Source organism: Colossoma macropomum, unplaced genomic scaffold (assembly GCF_904425465.1).
Source record: "Colossoma macropomum unplaced genomic scaffold, Colossoma_macropomum, whole genome shotgun sequence".
NCBI classification, from domain to species: domain Eukaryota; kingdom Metazoa; phylum Chordata; class Actinopteri; order Characiformes; family Serrasalmidae; genus Colossoma; species Colossoma macropomum.
In genome coordinates this window covers 29,903,861-29,929,702 of record NW_023494802.1, presented here as the reverse complement: position 1 = coordinate 29,929,702, position 25,842 = coordinate 29,903,861, and the positions used below count along the sequence as shown (strand labels likewise).

Below are 25,842 nucleotides of genomic sequence, written 5' to 3'. Positions count from 1 at the left end.
TGTGAAAAACCCAGAAGACATTACAGAGTGGTAGATCTCCTCTCTACAAGTTCTCTGTCAGCGCTCAGTAGCCGTAATGCTAGCATCCTGCTACAAAAACCTGTTTACTGTAGAAAAAAGGAAACATATGGGTAAGTTTTATTTGCTTTTTTGGTAAAATGCATCCCTCTATTTTCTAAAATTAAAGGAAAGTTCTGGGCAAGTGATTAGAAATAATTTTAACGTTTAGTTTTTAGCCGTTTATCTCCATTCACTGAGGACTTGCTCACGAGCGCCCTCTGGTGTTTTGTAGGTGTGTTTTTGATATAATGGGAGAAATAGGAAGAGGCCAGGCTCCTCATAAATCTACTGAGGGCTGAGAGAGTGAGACATGAGCTGAGTAGTGAACGAGCTGTTCGTAAAGAGTAAACTGCTCATGTAAGGCGTAGCTGTGGCCAACAGCGAAGCTGTGTCTCTTTTGATAGCACTGAAGGCTACAATACTGTCATATCGCCCAGCCCTATCAGCACACTTTTTGAATTTTGAATACTGAAGAGTGCGCAAAATCCTCAAATGCCTAGGCGTGATCACTCCCTCACCGACAACGTCATTTTTTTAATGTAAACTAATGCACTGTAACAGGAAGCAAAAAAAGGGGGAAAAAACACTGATGCTTCTTCAGTAATGCCATTCCTAAAGGCCTCTGCACATTTCCTTACATTACTGTTACACTCGGTGAACATGAAATATAGTTTACATTTTAAGTTAATATGATTTTTGTTTTAAAGTTGAGCAGATTTGCCTTTTTACAGAGATTTCAGGCATTCATGTTCTCTCTCTCTCTCTCTCTCTCTCTCTCTCTCTGAGCCTAGACCTAAAACTTACTATAGTATAACTATATAATATTCAACACGGTTGATTTTGTTGTAGCGTCAACACTAGAAAAAGACAGATTTAAGACAGCCATCCTGACCACCTCACATTTGTGTAACCCGGCATAGAGTGCATTTTCTGTCAGACGTGAAGCTCGTGCGAATTTAAATTAAGTTTCTGAATTTGTGGGCAGAATTAGATCCCAAAAGAAGCCACTATTGTAAGATTTGAGTTTTGGCCTGACTAAATACTCCAACAGTTTCTATGTTAATGTTTAAAGGTTGAATTCTAGCAGTAAAAAAATCAAAAATGTTCATTATACCTTCCATCATTTTACTGTTATACCCTCTACTATTTTCCTGATGTGGAATCGATCCGCAGTGTTACTCAGATAGCACAGTAGTCCGCCTGATTGTTAGCTGTCTTTCAGTGATTTCAGCATATTAATCTAATCATTTCTACAGGTTGTGTATTTTCTGCCTATTATTTTGTGATATTCAGTCGAAGTCAGGATTTAATCTCGTCCCTCGGGGGAGGAAGTCCACAGTGCTCCGAAAATATCACTGTTTTGAGCTCTGGGAGTTAGCGTCCTCAGAGACAGGCTGTGGTCCTGACGGTCGGGCCTGCAGGTGCCTCTGTCGGCCCCACCTGCCTCCCTCACACGGAAGAGCAGCCGCAGCTCAGCGGTGACAACATTCCTGAACACGACAGAGCGCTCAGCACGTCCTGACTGCTAATGCTCACTTTATTTCAGAGAAAATGTCGTTTTGGGTCTTGAATTCACCTCAGCTGCTGTCTGGACTGTGGTGTGATGTGCTGTGAAACGCGACGACATGACGGTGTGGGGGAGTTTGAGCTTCGTCCGCGGAGTAACGCTGTGCGCCGCGGTGCTTTCTGTGGTGAGCTATCATATCAACATTAGCGCCTGGCTTCATTCAGCCTGCTTCAGTTTCAGCAGTTTAAGCAAGTTTTTCTTTCATTACCGGCAGATAAATGCTTATAAATCATTTCAGGGCCAAAGTGATGAGGCTACTACTGACTTTTTTTACTCTTTCTCTTTCTTGTCTGAAGACACGAAGTACATTTTTTTAGTTTTCTTTCGGCACTCGGACACATTTTCAGTGCCTAATGTTACTCCATAACAGCCAGTCGTTATTGTCTTTGTTAACTGAGAAAAAAAATCCTCAGATATACTTTTATGGCTCCTTCACACGTTCAGGATGTTTGTATTAGTGCAGGAAGTAAGAGAACCTTTGGTTAGCTCTCAAAAGGGAAGTAGTTTACCAGTCTTTGCACAGATGTGCACCCATGAGCATTAATATTAAGTCCACCTCCTTGTTTCTACGCTTATTGCCCATTTTATCAGCTCCACTTACTATATAGGTGCACTGTGTAGTTCTACAGTTACAGACTGTAGTCCATCTGTTTCTCTGCATACTTTGTTAGCCCCCTTTCACCCTGTTAGGTCCACAGGACCACCACAGAGCAGGTACTATTTGGACGGTGGATCATTCTCAACACTGCAGTAACACTGGTGGTGGTGTGTTACTGTGTGTTGTGCTGGTACAAGTGGACCAGACACAGCAGTGCTGCTGGAGTTATTAAACACTCACTGTCCACTCTAGTAGACACACCTACCTTGTCAGTCCACCTCAGAAACAGTAGCTCATCTGCTACAGTTTGTGTTGGTCGTCCTCTAGTCCTTCAGTGGTCACAGGATGCTATTGGCTGGATATTTTTGGTCAAAACTCCAGCAGCACTGCTGACAAAATCGTTAAAAAAGCACAATTGGCTATTTTTTTATTCTGCAAAACAAGACTAGCTTCTCTACAAGGAACCAGCGAGTTTGTTTCCATGTAAACAAGTGAGTGTATTTAGATTTTTACTCTAACCGCTCTCTGTTGTGTCTTTTGCTTAAGATTCGCTGTGATGTCTCCAAACACACCACTGACTCACCGTCACCTGCTTTGGACAGGAGTCAGCATGGGGATTTAGTGCAGTTTGGTTCGGCGCCTGATACAGCTGCAGCGGAATCCAGTGTGCAGGTGAAGTACAAATGTACCAAAGCCTGTAGAGTAGGGGTTGAGGTTGTGCTGTCCACTACAAGAACCATTGGATTTGTGAGCTTCAGGAGAACATGGACCCATGTCCGGAAGGTTGGAGAGACAAGGACAAAAACGATTCAGCTTGCATTTCCTCCAGCTTTGGTATACAAAAGAGACTTTTTCATTAGGCGGCCCATGGATGCCCACAATGTGATGGTCAGGGCCTGGCTGGTCCGTCTGGATGAAGAAGGAGGGGGTAGCAGTAATATTGGAATTGGTCAATATCATCAATCAATAGTCAGAACGTTTAAGTTCCTGCAGGTGGTGCCACTTTCTGAGCGTCCCACCCAACCATGGACCAGATCAGTGGCATGGGGGGCGGAGCTAATGTGGAATGTGACCAAAGACAGAATAGAACAATGCTCTCCAGAGTCAGGTGAGTTTCAGATGAAGAAGTTACACTTGCTGTGGATCGTATGGTGCAATGTATGTCAGGAAAATGGCAAAGCAACTCATTAAAGCTCATTTGAACATGACAAGCATTGGGCTGGTAGCTTAATCAAACACTAGCTTCTAAATACTTTAATGAAAACTGTTACAATAACTGCTTAGACTACAATGCAACTTCGCTATGCTTAAGTTGTAGAAGTGTAGGTAACGCTTTACTGTAGGTCAACGTTCTTAAGGCTACACAACACCTACATGCCAACTGCCTGTCATGACAACTGACGTAAACCTATAAAAGCGTTATAACAGTCAGTTATAACAGTCATAACACTTTCTAGGGTGGAATTTCCTAAAGCAGCCTTTATGATGACTGATTCTTGTTGGAATAAGCCTTTCTAAATGTTAATGTAGGTTTAGGTCAGATGTCATAAAAGGCTTATGTAGTTGTTAAGTAGCCTCACAAATGCAGCCCTTCAGTAAAATGTTACCAAAGTGTATAATAAAAGTTTGGATGTGCCAAACTGTGAAAACTGTGAGTTACAAGAATATGAAAACCAGTCAGTGTTACTGACAAGTTACAGTGTTACTGTAACAGTCACTGTTACTGTTACTAACTACTGCTAGAGTCTTATCAGAGTAACAATTGAGAATATGAAAACAAGTCACTGTTACTGACTAGTAACAGTGTTACAGTGTTACTGTTACAGTCACTGACTACTGTAAGAGTCTTAGTAGAGTAACAATTGAAAATATGAAAACAGCGTTACTGTTACAGTCACTGTTACTGATGTAAATGTGTTGCTACTTCAGTGAAATAATGAACAAAGTATAAGTAAAAGGACCTTTCCAAAGAAACAACTTGAGTAGAAGTATGAAGAAGAGCAGCAGATCATGCGGCCTCTCAGCATAGGAAGTGAAGTTCGTTAGCCGCTGTTCCTCTCTTCTTGGCCATAGATTAACCTCATAGATTAAGGACTGAATGCAGCACCAATGTTGACTCACTGTTGGTTTTTGTCCAGACTCAGGTTTAGTCTGGCCTCTATTTGATGCTTTTGTTAATCTGACGTTGCTGTTTCAGATGTTGTGGATCTGCTGGTGTTCCCCTTTGCAAGCACTGGAGAGAAATATGGAGTCATCCGTACGTTTTCCACCTTCATCAACAGAGAGCTGGAGACTGCACGCTTCCGCGCTAAAGAACAGCCCAGGTCAGAGAATCAACACTGCTCAGTATAAATAAACTGAATTTTATAATATGATGAAAAACTGTGCCCTTTTAACCCATGCAAAATTCTTCACATTACTTTTCAGATCTAACAGCTTGTTCTGTTGTCAGAACAAGATGTCAGCCTCTGAAGAAGTCAGAATAACTATGAAATTTGAAATATATAGTAAGGGTGAAAAACACTCCCTAAAGCAGAATTCCCCAAATTTTTTATTTTTCAAAATTTCTGCATAATTCGCTTATTGAGATGTAAGTCATTCCAGGTGTTTTGAAAGTTTTTAGATGCAAATCAACTCATGGGCCTAACTTTTCAGGTCTGCTTACTGAAAATACCCGGCCGACAGTGTTCCTGTGGTTGACACTGATTGCTAATGAAGGACTGGATGGCAGAACTCATAACAAAGGCAAACACACTGAAATCGATAAAGAGCTTATATCCGTGTTTGGTTGATAAACACAGAGCATATATCCGTGTTTATCAACCAATAGTTTTGAATAAAATAAATACTTGCCATATTTGAGACTGTGTGTTGATAAGCAGTGGAAACCGTCTTCTTTTTATTACACTCAGGTCTTAAAAAGGTATTAATAAGCATTAAATTTGATTCGAAAACTTGTGCAGGAACCCAGTGTAATGTTAATAATGGTAAAATAGCGGTAAATAAAAAAGAATCCTTGTCTTTGTATGCTGTTTTGCCTTACAGCACCCTGCGTGTACCTCTCCGCCATAAATGTTTTGTCAAAAAATACATATTCAGCCAAAATCTGATTGCTAAACTGTTGTGAATCAATGTTTCAGGCTTCAGGCACCATATTCGCATCATTTTGTGTGATAACTTTCTGTGAGGCATTAAATGTGCCAGATGTCTGGTTCGTATCGTTACTGGGAACAATTCTGGCTCTGTAGGTTTTTTCTAGAACAGAGCATTTCACATCAAACCACCCTGAATGACTTTAAAATTCTAAGTAAAAAAAAGTGTAATTAATGTGCCGTGTCAAAGGGAGAGTGTGTTTACGTTGTTAAATATACACCTGCAGAGTGGCCCTGTCGGTGTGGTTGTACCTGCTGGACTGGTGCAGCCAAAAGTTCTGTGCAATCCTCAGACACGTCAACGAGCACAGGAAGTATGGCACGCCTCTCGTAATGCTGACAGACTCTGGTGAGTGCACACTGATATCACAAAAACATATTAGCATTGCCAAAACTGCCGTTTTTAATAGTTTCTGTTTCACAGTTTTTGCTCTCTTTCTTAAGAAAGTGATTAACAGTCCCTAAAAAGCATAAAGGCATGTGTTCAGTAAAAACAAACTCTGCCCTTCTTCTTTGTTCTCCTTTGTTGCATATGAAGAGCATGGAATGTCTCTGTGCTACTGAGAAAACATCTAAAACACATATTGTATTTTTATTATATATTATATTGTATTTGATATACATTCCCTTTCAAAAGTTAGGAATTACTGTTTTCAGTGACACAAAACTATTTTTGTTGCATATACATGGGTGCATTATTCAAATGCACCAACAATGTAGACCTTTAAAAACTGGAAAGAAGTCAATATATGAGATATAACTGAGAAAGCTGTATATCATTTAACTTTAATGAATTGATTAAAATTTAATTAATTTCTTTTGAATTCCTGTTTTCCTTTGAATGCTTTGTATTTCAAAAGCCATGATTATATCTTATCTGATAACTTGACAAGAAATTACTGTAAAAGTTTAATTACATATTTTTATATTAGTTGCCATTTGGGGTCGTAACAGATAAACCACACTGAGACCACTTTGGAAGGGGGTTCAGGTGGGTGCACTTTTGGGACCATTTTTGTGATCATATTTCTGCCATATTGTACACCTCTGAGTAAGTTTAAAACTGAACAATCCAAATGTGAAAACAACCTTAAACAATCCTGAAATCTTGGGGTACTCCAGCCCCCTTGGCACCCCTACTTCCCACGTCCCTGCATCAGTCTAGACGTCTACGTTTGCCTGATTTTTTTTTCAGTCCCGCTCCCTCAAGATTTCATTCCACACCCCTTCAGAAAATCTGCACCCTTTGTCTCAATCCCACCCACAACAATAACCTTTTGTCCTGCTCCCGCCCACAGTCTTGTATAGCTGGTTTCCATCTGCGTTAGTCACGTACGTTAGCACTTTCCACCTGACTGTCTGTTTCTGTATGCAGTTCACTTGTTCACAGGATTGGTTGCTTCACAACTCTTTGGAAAGAATTTATTACTTCTTATTAATATGCTGCAAGATATTATTTATATTTCTATGTGTCGTCCCGCTCCCAACAACACTGGGCTGGTTAATGGCTCTCTGTCCCCGCATGCTGTGCTGCAAAATACGCAGGACCTCCACCATAGTCCATTTTCTTTATCTGCCCCAACCCTGAAAGCCCTGTATACTAAACTCAAAGGGACTGTATGCGCTGTAGATGTAGTGAACGCTGTCTGACTTTGTGTTTGTTCTGTGAAGGTGAGGTGGTGGTGCAGATGCGTTTGGTCTCCAGAGACGAAAAAGCATTTACAGCTCACACACCTCTGCCTCTGCGGACCTGGATCCGACTGGACCTCTTTATCAACGACTCAAAGGTAGATTAGTGACGTTATAGAATTCATGTTTATTGCGGTGTTTGGGCGTGTGAGATTATTCCTTTAACCCTGTAAAGTTACAGTCACATGTAAAAAGTTTAAAACAACATTTTCAAATTAGATATTTTGTTGATTTTCTAAATGAACAAAAAACATGTCCACAAGAAACATATATAAATATAGGTGTCATATGAAGTGTCTTATGCATAGCTCATGAAACAAGCAGAAAATTTCTCTTACCAAGTGTGAATTCTAAAGTTTTAGTCGAATGTAAATGTAATCATTACTTTTTCTGTATTTGTGGAATTATATTAAATAAAGAATAACTATGTAATGTAAATCAAATATATAGATAAATGCAAACAATGTCTGCACTACACCAAAAATTAAACTGAGCAGATCTGCTTTGAATGCTGTTTATTTCGACCAGCTGCATAAATATAATGATATTTTTACACGCAGCACACAGTGTAAGACTCTGGACACAGCAGTGACTGTATATTGTACTAAAGATTGTATTTCTAATTGTACTGAGCTGTGCTGCTTTTTTCCTCTGCAGGCAAAACTCAGAATTACACATGAAAAGCCTACAGGAGACGTGGCGGAGGCACAACACACATATGAGTAAGAGCATTTTTAATAGTTTATATGTATTAATATGGTCTGGATGCTGTCATACTGTGTTGTGTCCTTTTATACTTAATAATAAAATGTCTGCTACCATGATCTGGCAATTCATACATTCTGACTTTTCAGTTATTTGTAATTTCAGCACTGATTACATGCATTACTGGTGTCCTTCACATGCAGATTTCATGTTTGGAGTTACAGTTTATGTTTGTATGCCAATTCTCCTGTTTTTGTTAGTGTGCATTTAAAACTGATGTATGTAGATGACCTTCGTTGTGATTGGCTGCCCGTTATTGTGCCTCATTCAAAAGGCAGCCTGTGCTGAAACACTCCTCATAACTGAAACTTGAATGGGTGGTAAACTGCTCTATGCTGAATAGGTGTGTACAGTTGCGTGCGAAAGTTTGAGTACCCCTAGTGAAATTCCATGTTTTGTTGATTTTTTAAAGTGAAAATATGTTACACACACAGTAAGAACACGCTTCTGCACAGTTTAATACACATTTACTGTTTATCTGCTGAATCAAACATATTGGAAAATAAATTGAAGCATAAATTTTATATTGAATATTTTATTATGCACTAAAATTGGTAGAAAGTGCCATATGCATGTGTGTTTTCTGTGGAGGATGAACAAAACGTCAAACAGGGCCGTTCAAACCTTTGCGTAAAACTGTTCATGTAAAAGTGTTGTTTTTTGTGATGTCTGCAAAACCAGTGAATTATGGATGAATGAATGACTCAGAGACTTTAACAATGTTTTTAAAACTGACTTTTTGATAATGTGGCCTCTTTAGACATTAAAAGCAGGTTCAAAGACAAGAAAGTGCCAAATTCTTTTTTTGTTTTTTCCTTTACAGTGTTTATATGAAATGCTTAGTGCAAGAGACTAAAATGTCATACTGATGTTTAAGGCCATTCATAGGGATTAGTAATTGAGAAAACTACCAGTTTTTGATGAGTAATGGAGTTAATTGAGAGAATGTTTTTTTGTTGGAAAAAGCCAAACAAAAAAAGAACTAAAACACTCCATTCATAACCATTCAAAGATTATAAATACTGTACCGAAAAAAAGATGAACTAGGATGACACTAAGCATTACACTGAACTCAGACTCCATGTGCTAAGCTCCTCTGTGTTACGTTCCAGGTTTCAGAATGCTGTTCTGCATAATGACACTTCAGGATACTTTGTGATTGGTGGTGACATCTACATGCCAGGCATACTTGGATATTTTGGACCAATCAAATATCATCGTTTAGGTGCTGAACAGGTGAGAATGCATGTCTGTGTACTTTCATGTGTGATACAGCCTAGTTCATAGTTTGTTTGTACCATAGATTGTGTACATATTGTATACAGTCTATGGTTCTTACAGTCGCTTGCAAGAGTTTTGATGGTCAAATTGCATGTTTTGTTGATTTCTTTTTTCAAGTGAAAACAAATGAATACATCCTCTAAAAAGACCAAACGTCTGCACATTTTAATGGACAGTTACTGTTTATTTCCTGAATTTCATATAATGGGGGAAAACATAAAATGTAGCCTGTGCAAAAGTTCTGCCACGTATTTTTTCCAACATGTTAAACTCAGCAAAAATATAAAAAGTGCCCTAAAATTTGCAGAAAAAAAGCTTTTTTTAATTATGGATTTTCACTTATTTAATTGAAGGTGCTGATTCAACTGCATTAATTATGAAATGTTAGAATTAATTATAATCCAGTGTAACAATAGAAGTATTTGTTAAGTGGCTTTATTGTCCATTTCACTACTGAGGGAACCCACTGTTACGTTTCAATGTTGAGTGTATTTTAAAAATGAATTCAGAATCAAATAAAAATAATCAGATCAAATCATGATGAAGTCTGAGATTCAGTAATTTCCTGAAGAACCACAATCAGATTGAGTTAGATTTACACTGCTGTTAATTTGCATACACTTCATGTAGTAAACTGTAAAATCTTTATTTCTGGTTAGAGAGAGACACAGAGAGAGAGAGATGTGTGGATAAATAACACATTAAACGTAACCGGTCGAAAGTTATGGCATGTTTTATGTTTTAATATGTTAAACTCAGAGAAGATGAATAGAAACTGTGCACTGAAAATGCTAAAAAATGAGATATTAAAGTTTGTGTTACTTTATTTTCACTTACAAAATCAACAAATGATCTAATTTGACTGAAGCTTTTCAAACTTTTGCACACAACTGTATGGATGCAAAAAAAAAAAAAGATTGATAGATCAGCAATTCTCCAAGCTTTAATGTCCACACAAACACTTGTAATGTTTAAATGCATTTCTTTGTACTTGATTCAAACAAGTGGCTTCACTTTTGTTTGTATGAGTGTATTTTTATGCACTGTGTCATTTTCGTTTGAGGTGGTAAATCCTCTGTCTCCAGTGAGGACCCTGAAGCTGCTGGATGAAGCCCACACGAAATGTGAGGAGATGAGATGGGTCACTTCAGGCTTTCTATATGCTCTAGCAGATGGCCGAGTCAGACACAACAATGGTGAACCTCTCTGCTGCTTGTTTCCCTGCTTGTAGCTTAGTGTAAAAAAAGCCAGTCCAGCTCTGAATTACAGAGTCGTGCCTGTTGAATAGATTGAAAAGTTTCGTTGGTTGTGTTGACTACAGTGTTTGTGCCCTGATCTTTCAGATGTGTGTGAGTCGTATTATGAGGGGCTAAGGAGGACGTTTGCTCCGCCGAGGTGCATACAGACGTGGTCCTGGGATCAGCAGGTCAAATACAGCGCTGTACTGAAGATTCTCAGAATGCAGGAAAAAGAACTGAACTTGGGTATCAGCACCTTTAAAGCTTTCATACAGCACACATACTGAATACAACTGACAAGACTGTAATTCCTCTTGTTACCTTCCCCTGATTAACTGTGTACTTTTATTATCTTTACTTTTTAAAGAAAATTAGAAATATACTGTCATATAAACAGACCCAGTGTGATTTCTAATTTAAAAGGTTTTTAGGTACAGTAGGTTTTTGAGTACAATAGGTGTAATTAACATTATTTTCTTTACTGTACACCCTGTCAATAGTCTTTGCCCACACCAAAGGTCAAAGGCATCGACATTTTTTCTGCCCTGATTTTTATTTTCACATCCATAAACAACCACAAAAAGAGTACAGCCTGGACGGCTCTGCTCTCTATCTTGTAGATGCATATCATTACATATTCAAACTCCTTCATCCTCGTTCTGTCGAGTGCCAGTCTGTGTCGTATTTCCTGACTGCTGGATCCTCTGTTGTTGTTAATTGATCCATGCAAAATATCTTCACCATCAATGATAAAGTTAGCAGTCTTTCCTGTTCGCCTGGTCATAACAGAATGATTGTGTTGCATTAATTCTTTACATTTCATGCATTCACCTGTGTTCACTCCTTCCTGCAGACCCGTGGAGCAGCAGAAGAATTTTGCTCTTGAGTCAGCAGCTCTTCCAGGACGTGGTCATGGGGTTAGGTGAAATAGGAGGTGATGGTGTTGGGCCGGAGGTTGTGTCTTCTCTTTTGGAGCTGCTGCAGGTGTGCTCCTGCTGGGGTCATCACCAGGCCTCCCTCATGCTCGCCACTTTACACCTAGCTGGCCTCGGGCTGCCAGTGGACCAGGAGAAGGTAGGGGCCAGTGGAATGTTTTGTGTTTTTGATGTATATTGGGTGCCCAGTGTGCTCTGGATCTAAATCAGTGCTCTGCGTAATATTTCTGAAGCAGGTATAAATTCGGACTTGTCTTTGCCTGGTCAGCAGGGTGCTGTTTTATCATGAACTGATACGGGCTCTATTAGCCTGTAATCTATTTGTTTATCTGACATTACATTTTCAGTACAGCACATAGTATCTGGTGTTCACCACATAGTATCGGGTGCTCACTTGATAGTATTGGGTGCTCACCTGATAGTATCTGGTGTGCACCAGATTTTTACCTAAAAAAAAAAAAATGTCACCACATCCCTTCGGGGGCTCCATAGCAGGCTTTATGGATTACCAGCCCACCAATCTAGCTAATCTTTCCGTAGCGTTTTCTAGAGACCGCATCTAAAGCGTCTACATATTTTTTTATCTGTGTGAGTAAATCTCTGCGGCAGCATCCAAGTATTTCTTACACCTTTGGCTAGTGGTGTAATTTCAGAGTAGAAACTCTTTACCGGTTTAATGGATCTGTTTGTTAGGGGCGATTGTGCAGCAGCATTGAAAGTCATGTTAGTCTTTGAGCTTTTTGACCTTTCATGTCCACGTTCACAGGGTCATGTGTACAGCCTGATGGGAGGTTTAGGAGACGAGCGTCTGTCTCTGCTTCATCTGGGCTATAAGCACATGCAGGGTCTGGACGGCTTTCCTAAGGACCAGGACGTTGCGTATGGTTACTACGCCAACGTGGGCCGACAGACCAGCATCGATCGAGATAAAGTCCAGGACTCTGAGGTGAGCCGCCCACGTCTACTGACCCTACATATCACCAAACACCAACAGGCCCAAATGTTCTGCATAAGCAACACTTTTGATCGTTCAAAGACACTGACAAGTGTACGACTGTATGTGGTATTAGTTGTAAGGGCAATAGTTGGGTTACTGGAGAATCGAATCAAAGATCTAGACCCTCCAGGAATGTGGGATCTTGCGATCACAAGCATTCACTCAAAGCCTCACAGTACCTGTCAGAGCTCGCAAGTTTGTCCAATTACTCAATTATTTCTGAATTTAACATGCAAATCTGTGAAGCGCTTTCAAATTTAAGCATGCAGCTCAAACGCTGCTTGCCTGGAAGCCTCAGACGCTCCAACTATGTGTGGGCATCTGAACTAAGCTGGCCACATCTTGATCTTGTCAGTTCTGTATTGATTGCCCATCTGCACGTCTGTGTGAACGCTCTGCAGTGTCTTTTGCAAGCAGTTGCCTGCTCTTTGTGCTGTAACTGAGCCTTTTGTAGCAATACAGATGCTGGACGCAAAGCACATTAGCTGCTGGATTCACATTAGGTCAGAGTTGCAGTGATAGTGGATGCTCTAAGTACTTTATTTGAACACATTTTCTTCAGATTTCTTGAATATTTCTCAGGTTCTTTAGAGAACATGTTCAGTTGGCAGAGTGTACATGTGGATGATCTGTTAGTACTGTGTTGTTTTAGCCAATCAAAACAGCAGTTGTCTGAAGAGAAAACCCAGGACTGATTCCGAGCTTGTTTTACGTTCTTTATCTGTATTTGCATGAATAAACTCTTTCTGGCCTGGGTTTAGATTAGTTTAGCTAGTTTATATTTGAATGTTCGTTTGCATACACTCTTTATCTGCGAAACATGCAGTGAAGCCTGGAAAGATTCCAAAGTACTGAGCTGGAAAAAGTGAGAAGCTAAGGTTTCTGAGTGATCCAGATTGATTGAGTAATCATGACAGCCCCACTTATTTTCCAAAAATCATAAAAATAAATGAATAGGACTCAATAAATTTGGCTCAGTTTTAATCTGGTAGCCACATTAAATCTGGTGGACCAGATCATTAATATCATTTTCTCTAAAGTGTCTTTATTCTGGTTAAGGGGTATTTCATATAGAATATCAGCAGTAAGAGAAAACACAAAATGAAAAAAACATTAAATACATTCATTTTTTTTATTTGTGAAGAAAATAGAAAGAGTGAAAAGTATGTTAATTAACCCCCTGTTTGTTAATACAACACAATAAGTGTTAATTAAACACTGTAAGTGTTAATCTCTTACATTTTAAGATGTTAGGATGATTTATTGTTCAGTTATTGAAAACTTTATTTAATAACCACTATTAAGCATTGAGTAACTACAATTTATTACTCCATAACTACTGTGAATTATTCTGGAACTTTATTCATTATCTACCACTAATTATTCTATGACAATAATGAAATATTCAGTAGCTACTGTAATTTTCTCAACATCTACCATCAATTACTCTATGTCTGCTATAAAGTACTCACAATGTACTATAAATTACTCATCTACATAAATTACTCAGTATATACTGGAAAACTAATGTGCAAGTTCTGTACTACTATTAATTATTCAATTAAGAGTGAAATTATTGAATACCTACAAATATTCATTAACTACTTTGAATAATTCAGTAACGCCTATTAATTATTCAGCAACTACTATGAAACTGTGTAAGTTCTGTAGTTGTGAGAGTGAGGAACGGAAGTATGGACCACGTACAGAGTTTAAGGGGTTTAAGTATAATGCAGTCTAATCACTGTCCAAGTGATTTATTAACCCTTTATGATGCTTCATAGCAATCCATTACTGAACATGTGCGTGTGACAAATGTGGAGGAGCTGCAGATGCAGACGGGGGAGGAGGGGGATATTGTGCAGTTCATTAGACTGCAGGCTGAGAGGGGACACATCGAGTCTCAGGTACTGCATCATCACACACACACGCTAACTGATCTGTGTTCACTGCTAGTGACTTTTGCAGTGGAGTAATTATTCATTCATTAAGAGTTGCTGTCATTCATACATTCCTTTATATATTATACTGTACTAAAGTTTAGAATCTACATGTTCAAGCCAATTTTTCTATTTGTTGAGAGTGAGAGTGAGAGATAATTGCTTTTGTTACTGTCAGTAGGGGTGGGCAATATGATGATATTTTATTGTTATCATGATAAATTATGTCACAGTGGACTTTTCTTATGACGTAGTGGATATCATCAGGACTTTAAGAACACTGGAATTACAAAGTGAGCATCATTAGGCCTGTTTAACTGAATTTAGTGCAGTGTAGTTTGTGAAACACTGAATAAAAATCATTATACTTGTAGACTTACTGTTATAGTATTCTTATATGTGGTGCTACAGGTTCTATTGTGTTTGGTCCAACTTATTCAGTTTAAGAAAACATCACGATGCATATTGTGTATCATAAAAAGGTATCATGATACATTATTTTTGCCATATCTCTCACCCCTAACTGTCAGCGATAATTATGGCTTTTATGGTTCAAAGTGGTTTTTAAGTGCATTTCTTCTTCAGTTTGGTTCAGTGTGCCTATGTATAAGGTTTCAGCGAAGCTGTTGTGTGTTCATGTGGTAGAAAACACTGGCGCGGATGTTGTTCTGGGGCAGTAATGGTGTGACGAAGAACATCAGTGAAGCAGTGAAGTGGTATGCTAGGAGTGCCCTGCAGATGACTGATGCTACAGCCATGTACGACTATGGTATCCTCCTGCTGAAGGTCAGCCTGCTTCTCAAATCTGCTAACTTTAACACTGAGGACCAATGTAGGTGTGAATAGTAGTGAAAGGAGGTCTGGACTGTGTGGTGATCATGTCAATTATTAGATAACATTTATATATTTATCAGGGAACTGCAGTGAAGAAGAACCGAACACTGGGATTAAAGTTCTTGCAGAAGGCAGCTCACATGGTGAGTGTGATATATATGTACGTATACATATGTGTGTGTAGATATATATGAGTATATATTACAAGTTGAAGTTTAACAACACAATATATGTAATAAGAATACTTAAATCTCAGCCTCAAATCCAAATCTTGTCCATCTTCCTACTTTTTCTTTACATTTTTGGTGTTGAACAAGCTAAGAGGAGTGATTTGAGTACATATGTGTGTCTGTGAGGGTAATAACTGTAGTATGTGTTTGTCAGGGAGCCGTGACTGCTCTGAATGGTCTGGGTTGGTACTACAGCACTATAGGGAAAGATGACAGAAAAGCAGTGTACTACTTTGAGATGGCAGCTCAAAATGGCAGCAAGGATGGGGTGTTCAACCTGGGCGTTTATCACCTGAATGGGGCCAATCCAGACACACCTGGGAAGAATGAGGTATGCAGCAGCTGCAGACAGATATTACAGTACAGACATTTCAATAATGAAATACATGGTAGATTTAAATATATGAAGAAACTTCTGCTTATTCAGATTTCAGCTGATGCTTTTTAAATGTTGCTATTTCTTCAGAATAAAATAACGATTATTTACAGCTTTACTATTCACAGACTACAGCCTATGTTTCCCATATTACCTAACACACTGTTTCATTTTACCTCAACCCAGCCTACATAAAATAAGGCTAAAGAGAAGGACAAAAGAGAACTGTTAAAACTTATTACATGCTTACATTTAAGATATAATCATTTTAAACTGTTTTTTAGCTGTTGTACACTGTAAAGTCTTCCTCATAGGTTCTGCTTTATGTAAATGGTATATGGAAAATGGTATATAGAAAACTGGCTATGTTAAAAATGAGTAATTGAAAACGTTCTGTAGAAAAAAAAGGGCTATGGAGAGACAGTCTATGGTAAACTGGCTATGTTAAACATCAGTAATGGAGAAATAATCTGTAGAAAAAGGGCTACGGAGACAAGGTCTATGGAAAAAAACGGTCTATAGAAAACTGGCTATGTGAAATTTGTAATGGAAGAATGGTCTCTAGAATAAGGGATATGGAGACACGGTCTATGGAAATGGTCTATGGAAAAAACTATAAAAAAACAGATCTATAAAAAGTTGACTGGAAAACTTCTATAAAAAATAGAGTATGAAAAATAGTCTGTGGGAAATGGCATGTAAAAATGGTCTATAGGAAATATCTGCCTCTTTGAGTTGTTTTAATTTAATTTGTGACTTGTACTAATAAGTGCAGTGTATACAGATAAATTAGAGCAGGCATTCTCAACCTTTTTCATCCCAAGGCCCACCTGTTCATAACCATAAAGCATAGCAGCCAACAGAAAAACTAAAATCAGCTTTTTAAAAACAGCTTTCTTTTTTTTCCTAATTGCTCACGCTGAAAATCTGTAAATTAGGGTCTGAAAAAGATCGGATTGTCCATTTCACTTCAATCACAGAAACCAAAATTTGCAGTTATGTTAAAGACATGTTTAAACATGTTTGCAAAGAGGTCAAAAAAGGGGAAAAAGAAACAAAGGTAGATGTAGGTGTGGACTGTGATTTGGAGCTGCGGTCTCTGAAAATGCTCTCTTGTCTTTCCAACAGGAGTCACTGTTTGGTCTGGAGTCTCTTTAGTTTTGAGGGTTTTAGCGCCTCATTTGAAACAAACCTCGCTCCACTCACGATTTTGGATCAGCGTCGCTACAATCAACAATAATAATAAACCTTACTTGATATCAGGTTTATCAAGTTGAGTTTAACTACTCAGGTCGCTGATGCTCGGCCAGAAACCAAACACAAATCTTTGCTCTTATTTTATGGCTTGTCTGTCGTTTTTATCAGCTGCAGCTTGAGCTGCAGGAGCAATATGAGAGCAATAAGTCGGTAAAACTGGCAGATTATGCTGACAGTAAAGCGCTGACGTGCTGCTAGAAGAAGAGGAGAGCCAGCTTTATTGATGAATTCCTTCGTTTGATCATAAAAATGCGTCCCACCAGCAGTGAACCGAACAGGGTTCGGTTGGAAGCAGACCGAGACCTGCGGGTTTCAGCTGTTTGACGTTACTTTTGTGTTGCTTTTTGTTGTATAAATAGTGATTCTGCATACCTCACAGTGAAAATGAATACTCATGCAGCCTCTATATCTACATGCTCATCTGCCTCTATCTTAGACAACATAGTTCTGCATTCTATGTGTTTCAGACAGCAGCATTTCAGTGTTTCCTGAAGGCTGGTCAACTGGGGCATGTGGAGGGGGCAGTGGAGGCGGCATCGTCTCTCTCCAGAGGAATGCTGGCAGGAGTTCGCAGAGACCCTGAGAGAGCTGTGATGTATGTTCTTCAGTGCTTCATAGAGTGATAAGGAATGCTTGAAAGCTAGTGTTTGGACAGTGATTTAGACCACTATATGAAATGCCTTAGGGCTGGCAATTGGAGGTTTGACTCTAGAACATCCTGGAAGTAATTGACCAATCAAAATGCAAAATAAAACCACATTCTTAAAGCACATGTCAGCTGTCGCAAAAATCTAATGTGATTTGGTTAGAATTTTGTTTACATGTGTCGTGCAAAATCATCACAGTTAAATTGAAAATCAAGTCTAATTCTCTAACAGATAAAGAGTGTTCGGAGTGTTTTAGCGTGGAGGCCTCATTACACTTCGTCCTCTGTCCTGACGTCTGACAGGACTTTGCCCTTGTTTATGTTTATGGCTGGCCCAGATTATGCCTGACCGGTATGAGAATTTTGTGACCAATACAATACTGACCTTAAAAAATCTGATAAATGATACTCAGTCAGTATATTTAATGTGATCAAAAATAAGCACTCTCCAATATGTTGAAAGGCATGAAATCAATAAATTCATATTGACTGAGCATATATAAAACAAGTCATTTGATAACAGTGTTTATCAGCGGAATTTTTACTGGTTTTATCAGCCAGGCAGTGTATCAGTTGGGCCTTAGATTGGGTAAGTCCAGGTATGAGTTTTGTCATGGACTTTCATTGGTTATTTCCACAGTCTGCTGAAGGAGGTCACTGAAAAAAATGGCCACTTGGGCTTCACAGTCCGAGAAGCTCTGAAAGCTTATCAGCGAGGATCATGGTGAGAGACACTTTCATCCATCCAGCCAGTCACCCCTGTTCATTCTTCTCTCTTATCCTCCTGTGTTTTTTCTGTTTCTTACCAGAAGATATATTTGTTTCAATGCTGTGTACAGTGTTTCTGCTTTTACTTATGATTTTGCAACTTTTCAAACAAGTCAGAGTGACAGAGCATTTTTTTTCACTCACTTAAAACACTATATGTAAACTGTGTGTCCGTTTTGTGTGTTGTTTTGTGTAAGGGATGAGGCTCTGCTCAAATACGCCATGCTGGCAGAGACTGGTCTCGTTGTGGCGCAGAACAATGCTGCCCACCTCTGTGAGGTAATCCTGTTCTCCACTGAAGCACCTTTCACAGCCCCGCCTATGAACGTTTACTCACGGGGCTTATGATGTCATAAGCTTCCATTATTTCCCACCTACATTTGCCTCATAGCTCCAGAGCAAAATCAATGAAGCAAACCTCAGACCCCAAACATGTCTTGGTGGATTTTTGCCTGTTGTCTCTTTAAGGAGTGAGGCATGAATTTGAACCATAGGCCTATTGTTATTTGGCTTTTTTACCACAATTACATTTGGAAAATCCCAATGTCATAATAATATCTGGAGGATGTATGGTGGCATATCGGTGGAGATGTATGATTTAAAAACCTGTATTTGAAAAATGATTCTAAGACCTGAATGTGGTGTATGGTAAAGACATCCATGAAGACATATTCAGTCAATGATTTTTACTTATTTAGTTTTGCACTGAAGCTATGAAGCTATGTGTAATGGAAGCGTATGATTTGTTAACATCGTGCAAACTCAAATAGGCTTGCTAATGTGACACTTTCTGAACTGTATGACAGGTTATCCGTAAAAATGGACAAAAGTCTGGTGCTTGTTTGGTCCCGTTTTACTGATACAGCATGCCATGCATTGTCAGAAATAATATATCTGAGTAAGTGATTATTTGCCAAGCAAACACACCAAACATGGCTTGGCTGATCAACATTTGTGGAAAGGGGAAAATTAAAAATGTAAATTTAATACTTTTGCTCAACTCGCAGTTTAACTTGCGTGCTAGCAGATGTGTTGTAACATCAGTCAGCTCAACCTATACAAAATATTCCCTTTTCACGACAGGTGCTGAAGCACGGTTCTACCTGCCAGTGGAGGTATCATAACTACTCCACCCATAACTACGCTTCTCATGAATCTGGTAGGTTGTAGGGCCTACTGAATGTGCTGGTCCTTCACTTACTGCTTAGCAAAAAAGGAAAGTAACAGAAACCTCCCCCATCTCTCTCCCAGGTCTCTTGAAGATGGGAGATCACTACAGTGCTGTAGGTGACATGGTCAAGGCTATAGCCCTGTACAGCAGAGCAGCGCTACAGGGCAGTCCTCAGGTAACACACATTCGCCTCTGTAGTACTGTGCAAAAGCAGACATTCTTTGTTTGTTTAACTTCCAGTCAAATACAAATATGAATTTTTCTGGAGATCTTTCCAAGAAGATTTTCTGAACTTCCATTGGAGTTCAGAAAATGATTAAAAGCTACAGAAAAAATGAGACTCTAACAACCCTAAAAGACGTGGTAGACACCAAAACTGTCACCATCTGATAAACAGTACTTCAAGCTTTCGTCTTTGAGAGAGAGGAGAAAATTAAGCTCCACTCTTGCTTCAGATCTAAAAAATTGGTGTTTCTGTTCATCCTTCCACTGTGAGAAGTGAGAACTATGAGATTGAAAGGATGCGTAGCTGTCAAGAGGCCCTTACTGAGAAAAGAAAATAGACAAAAAAGGACATTTGCACTAGAACATTAGAGATCTAGTAAGGTTTTATAGTTGGATTGAACCTAAATTTGTAACTGGCATTACTTGATTAATGAGAAGCAAAAAATGCAACCGACTTGTAAGACTGAACTTTGGAGATGTGGAAAAATATTCCTGCAGATTTCTTTAAAAAACTGAAAGTGAGTCTCCTGAAAAGAATGTAAGCTGTAATAAAGGCAAGGTGTGGACACACTAAATACTGAATTATTTTATATTACATTATGTAGACTTCATAATTTTCCATTAAATATTGTTTCTCCCTTTTTAAAAAAATATATCAAAAAGTCATTCATTTGTATTTAATGGCCATTTTGACTGGAGATTAAATAAATGAACTGGACTTTTGCACAGTACTGTATATACTTTGTACTTGATCTAGCTGTCAAATATATACACTATACTCATTTCCTAAGCACGGCTTGGTTAAAATTTTACTCTATCAAAGGCACAATGCATGCAGTTGTTTCCTCTTTTTTATTAGAATTAAGTGTAAGTACAAAGCCTACACATTACACATAGAAACAGAGTGGTTTTAGAAATAATATCTGGAGTCTACTTCATCTACTTTAACAGAAAATAAAATATTTTTTTTTTCAATTGAAGCTCTTATTACTGTACACTACCAGAGGCTGTTTATAATTATTATTACTATAATTTATCCTGTTCAAAGACATGAAGAGCACATTCACTTCTACTAAACTGCACATTTAGGAACTAAGGAGAGCTACACTAAAGACGTTGATACTGAATGCTTATGCCGTGTTTCATAAATACAGGGAATGTATAATCTGGCAGTTTTGACTGAAGAAGGATACAGTGTCCCCTGGAATATTCTGAAGCAGATGCAGATTCCCGCTGAGGCTCAGCTGGACAAGAGCACTGTGGTGGAGAGTCTCTTACTAAGGTGTGGCCTTTGGATACTTTTGATATAAATGTGGAGATGCTAGGGGTGTGAAACAGCATGTAAAATGAAGGCAGTGATTCATCTGCATCAATTATGTAATGTTATTGATTGAATTGATTATAATCAGTTATAGTAATACTCATTAAACCTTGCACTTTTTTTAGAGGAAATCCATTTCTCAGACCATTTCTCACAGTGCTTTCTGCTGTGCTCTGCAGATGCAGGGAGTTTGAGAGAGAAAAGGATGACATGAGTCCATGCGCTCTGGCTCTGTTTGGGGTGCAGGTGAGAAAAGCATGGCGGGATTTCACTCACAGCACCACGCAGCTGACCCTGGCCTGGGGGACCCTCGCAGTTCTCCTCCTGTTTGTGCTGGGCATTGTGATACAAAGTGCTCTCTGTAAGCATTTCTACTTTACCATGCATTTTATATCATCACCATCCAAAAAAAGTAAAAACATGTATTTCCATTTATATTTTTCAAATGTGCTTGTGTCTGTGTCGAAATATTACAGTACGTATTGTCTGTTTTGAAATTGGATTGAAGTATCGTGATACTATCTTTTGCCATTTTACCCACCACTAGGTTAAGAACATTTAGCCTTTTCTTGTAAAGTTACTATGTTGGAGATGCATGTTTTTTTAGACAGTGACAGATGACAGTTTAGTAATAACATAAGCTACATTAGATGCAATTAGATGCATGAATCCATTCAACTTTATGCTGTGACCATATCTTAGTATAGAAAACATTCAGTGCTAGAATGCATCATTGAATTTATGAATTATAAATGTGTTCATGCCACTGTAGCACTCTGATCTCATAGGGAGGTTGTGTTGGCAAATGAGCTTAAAGAGATATTTTAGCAAAAAATCAAATGTACACAAGTTTAATACCCTAAATGTAGTTGATCAAAGACAAGTTTGGTGTCTGATGTTTACTTCTTTAGTTTCATAAAGAGGCTACAACAATAATGCAGCTAAGAAGTAATGGAAGCTAATTAGCTTTGGTGGAAAACTGCATTGAGTTGTTAAGTAAACTCAAACAGACTTGCTTATGTAGTTGCTGTTTTCGCTCATAGTAAGCTTTTTGTCCACTTTTTTTTTAGAAAAACTGTAAAAAAAACAACATAAACAAGGTGTTTACGTAATGTTTAAGTGTTTAACTCAAAGGGGCATTCCTGCCTAGGATTCTGTAGCACAGCAATATATTCCTCAGACACATCGGCTGGACAGAGTTCTTGATTTATCTCGTTTTTAAAGTTTTCGTTCATCAGGGTTCTGTTGCTGTAATACCCAAATACATCATACAGTCATTGGGAATCTCTGTGGTGTCAAACAATCCTGACTTCTAGCCTAGCCACTGAACTATTGGCTATTAAATACAACCAAGCTAGCATCCATTTTCTCCACTGAAAAGATGAATTTAACACGGTTGCCATAGTTAAGCTAACCCATCAGAAGGGTGGGTTTTCGTATTGTATTAGAAAATCTAATACAATGTAATGTCTTAATGTACCTTATAGCTTCAGTGCAAAAGTAAAGAAGCAAACTTTGGACACCCACTGCATCGAATACACCACAGACGATTGAACATTGAGATATTAGGCGTTGCTTTAACAGTAGTTAGCATCGCTACTACGATTTTCAACTGAAAAACGTACTTTATTAACAGCTAGTCATGGTCTGTTCCTGAACCTGGAAAAGAACGAAAGGTTAGTAGTCTGTTCAGTTCATTAATTTATTAATAGATTCTTGATTCGTTGTTTTTTTCTCCAGCCTACTACTCTGCAGTTCACATGGGCAGACTTGAGAGGCAGAGGGAATCAGATGCTATCAATCAAGTGAATTGGGAAAGAGTCCTGGATGCACCTGCCCATCAAAGAGGACTTCAAGTTCCCTCAGTTCTCACACATTTGGAACAGAATGGCCGACCCAGTATGATCCAGAACAGCCGACCACTGCGGGAAGCAGCTGACCTGGTGATTACAGTGACTGGAGTGTGCGTGTGCGCCCTCTGTACGATGTTTATCTCTCATCTGTTTTGAATGAAGGGGACACACAATGGTGTGAAACTACAGAAGAAAACAGCTTTATACAGTGAAACTTGAAGGTCAGAGTCCTCTCAATGTGAGGAGATACAGCTAGAAGTGCTCACCAGCATAGGCAGAGTTTGGGTTCTGTGCTGTGGGGGCATTGAATGTTTATCTTTTATGCACAGATACTATTAAAAAAATTAGGTGCAGAAAGAGTTCTTTGTTGCGACGCCATAGAAGAACCACTTTTGGTTCCCAAAAAAACGCTCTGGATAAATTTTCACATTTTTAGAATCTTTAAAGGATTATTTTTGTAAATGGGAACGTATAAGTGTGAGGAACCTTTTTTAAGTTTAACGAGACTTCACAAAATGTAAAGGTTTTATACTAAAACTAAAGTTTTTTCCTAGAACTGTACATCCAAGCCAAGAACTACTAAGGAACCTGTATATTCTTAACACCAAGACTGATGACATTGCCTTTACAGACATTTTGCACTGTGCTTTTATCAGAATTTTACACCAGATTGTTATTATTTTGTATTTCTTCCCAATATATTTATGGCCAAACCCCACCCACTAGTTAGTTCTCCCCTCCTTCAAACAGTGCTTCTAAGCTGGGAGGGTGAAGACTAGCACAAGCTTCCTCCAAGACATGTGAAGCACTTCTGCATCTTTTCAAACTGCCACTCAACACGCTTGGAGGAGAACGCTAACTGCAAATTCTGTTACATCAGTTAACAGACGCCCACGTTTGCTCACATCACTCTGAGTGACGGGGGAGAGAAAGAAGGCGAGGCCATGCTACCTCCAGTTCTCTTAGACTCTCGGCAACAGATGACTGTGGCATCACTGGAGATCAGACTCGCAGTCTTTCCACATTGGCTACCAGTGCTTAGATGGTTACACCAAAAGACACCAATTTATTTTGCCAAGCTATATTGACAAGTCTGTGTACTGGAACAATTAGTTTAGATTTATGTCTAGATTTACATAGACTTCTCAGTATAGCTTTACAGAATTATCTAGATTACAGAATTATGCCATTCTTTTATATAAAAAGTATGCATTTTATTATTTTCATGTTTTATTATTTTCATTTGTGTTGATTGTAACATAATATTGCACTTCCAGCTCTGGCCAGTAAGGGGTACAGTTTTTCTGCCTATACTCAGTCGCCTAGTGTTCATCAAATCCACTCGTGGGAAGAGACAACAGTTCACAGTTTAGTGCTTTTCCTGCTCTCCCACACCTGAGATACCATCACAGCTGATTAACAAACCTTTCCTAAATTCAGTCAGTTGTGTTGGAGCAAGTAAACACTGAACTGTGCTGTGCTGAGGACCTACAGATGTTAGTTTGAGTATTACAGCATTAGGCCCTGACTTCAAAATGCACATTTAAGTCAACCTAAAAGGAGTAAAAATCAAATTGACACAGTTATCATGACCCCAATAGTGGAACAGCCAAGACATGTTTGGAGTCCAAATTTTGCTCCCTTAAGTTTAGAACAGGAGCTACAAGGCTTACATTGCTAACAAACAGCAGGGTCTGTAATCACACTACTACAGGAGTAAGAGTGCAGATCTGTCAATGTTTGTGAAAATGACCATTATACATATAGAGATGTGAGTCCTAATTCATCCCAGCCTGTGGTTTGAGTGGGTCGTTGTTGAGTTTTGATGTATTTTTATGAGAACATTTCCATCTGTTTGGGTGACTATTGAGTTCTAGTGTTTGTTAGCATTGTTAGCCTTGCAGCTCCAGTTCTAAACTAAAGTACAAGATTTGCACACTAAACATACACCAAACCTACATCTGCGGTAAGTGGAAAATTGTTTACATCTTTTTTATTTTTGCTGCACTGTTTCTTCAAGTGAATGTTGTACTGTTCAATTATACGGGATTCAGCTGTTGAAGATCAAGACAGGATTTGTCCACTGATTCTATAAATGATCTTTTAGAAGCAGAAATAAAACATGTGGATGTACACTTTAGAACTTTTTTCTATGTCTCCTTTATACTCACGTAGTTTCTCTTTTTTGTTTTCTTTTTCCAGGTCAAGGCCTAGTGCCTGAGACCATGTGAATGTCACGCGTATGGTCCCACTGATCAAGCTTATAGATAATAGGTAACAGGTACAGGAAGGTACTTATGGTCAGGGAAGTCCTTATCTGGACGAGAACATCTTCATTTTGCAACAGGCGGAGGTGGTCAGGCAGTGCCAAGGTTAAAGCTGTCATTTATGATATGATGATCTACATAAATTAGGTCACCCTTTTTTTATTATTATTATCACCCTTTTTATTATTGTTGATGGTAACATCATGTCCAGATCATTAAGTCATTAAAGTGGAATTCCACAATGTTTTTTAAGCAGTCATGCTGAGTGGTTTGGTGTTAAATGCTTCATTCTAAAGACAGTAGTGATAGGAACCAGACTTCTGAAGAGTTTAATGCCTCTAAAAGGTCCCTCACATGAAATGGTTCCAGATGCTCTGCTGGATGCACGAAACATTGATTTACAATAACTTGAGATAAAGTTTTGGCTTAAAGTATGTGTATTTTAAATCCATTCATGGTGGAAAGGTACTTATGGGGTTTTGTGAGGCAAAAACGTCTCCAAAGAACACTTTTATATAGTAAATAAAATGGCTATATTTGTGTTGTAGACATCATGACCCCTTGTTCCCATTGCCTCCTTTGTAAAGAAATCAAAGTCAGTATTTCTCTACAATGAACCATTTCACATCAAACCACTCTGAATGACTGTATGTCTCAGAGCTTGAAGTATGC

General features: G+C 38.7%; 1 protein-coding gene across 2 annotated transcripts; it reads left to right on the top strand.

Moving 5' to 3' along the window:
• The first annotated feature begins 20 nt into the window (after window positions 1-20).
• LOC118821929 (protein sel-1 homolog 3) lies at window positions 21-25,043 on the top strand. 2 transcript variants are annotated; one of them, XM_036590617.1, is made up of 24 exons: window positions 21-131; window positions 1,607-1,751; window positions 2,772-3,333; window positions 4,423-4,549; window positions 5,605-5,726; window positions 7,049-7,164; window positions 7,724-7,788; window positions 8,944-9,067; window positions 10,176-10,308; window positions 10,456-10,596; window positions 11,204-11,424; window positions 12,052-12,231; window positions 14,067-14,189; window positions 14,868-15,008; window positions 15,137-15,199; window positions 15,441-15,617; window positions 17,387-17,514; window positions 18,206-18,289; window positions 18,531-18,612; window positions 19,417-19,492; window positions 19,585-19,679; window positions 20,884-21,011; window positions 21,230-21,411; window positions 22,791-25,043. In XM_036590617.1, the coding sequence occupies exons 2-24, from the start codon at window positions 1,686-1,688 to the stop codon at window positions 23,057-23,059; spliced, it is 3,405 nt and encodes a 1,134-aa protein (XP_036446510.1). In that variant the 5' UTR covers window positions 21-131; window positions 1,607-1,685; the 3' UTR covers window positions 23,060-25,043. The 2 variants fall into 2 exon arrangements, with proteins under 2 accessions (XP_036446510.1, XP_036446509.1); XM_036590616.1 differs by lacking the exon at window positions 21-131 and having other exon boundaries at window positions 924-1,751.
• The last annotated feature ends 799 nt before the right edge of the window (window positions 25,044-25,842 follow it).

Bases quoted from the DNA above. Each gene is read 5' to 3' on its own strand.
- LOC118821929 (XM_036590617.1), top strand. From the start codon at position 1,686: ATGACGGTGTGGGGGAGTTTGAGCTTCGTCCGCGGAGTAACGCTGTGC. The intron at 14,190-14,867 runs GTACTGCATCAT...TTCATGTGGTAG, and splicing joins GGGGACACATCGAGTCTCAG to AAAACACTGGCGCGGATGTT. The intron at 15,618-17,386 runs GTATGCAGCAGC...TATGTGTTTCAG, and splicing joins ACACACCTGGGAAGAATGAG to ACAGCAGCATTTCAGTGTTT.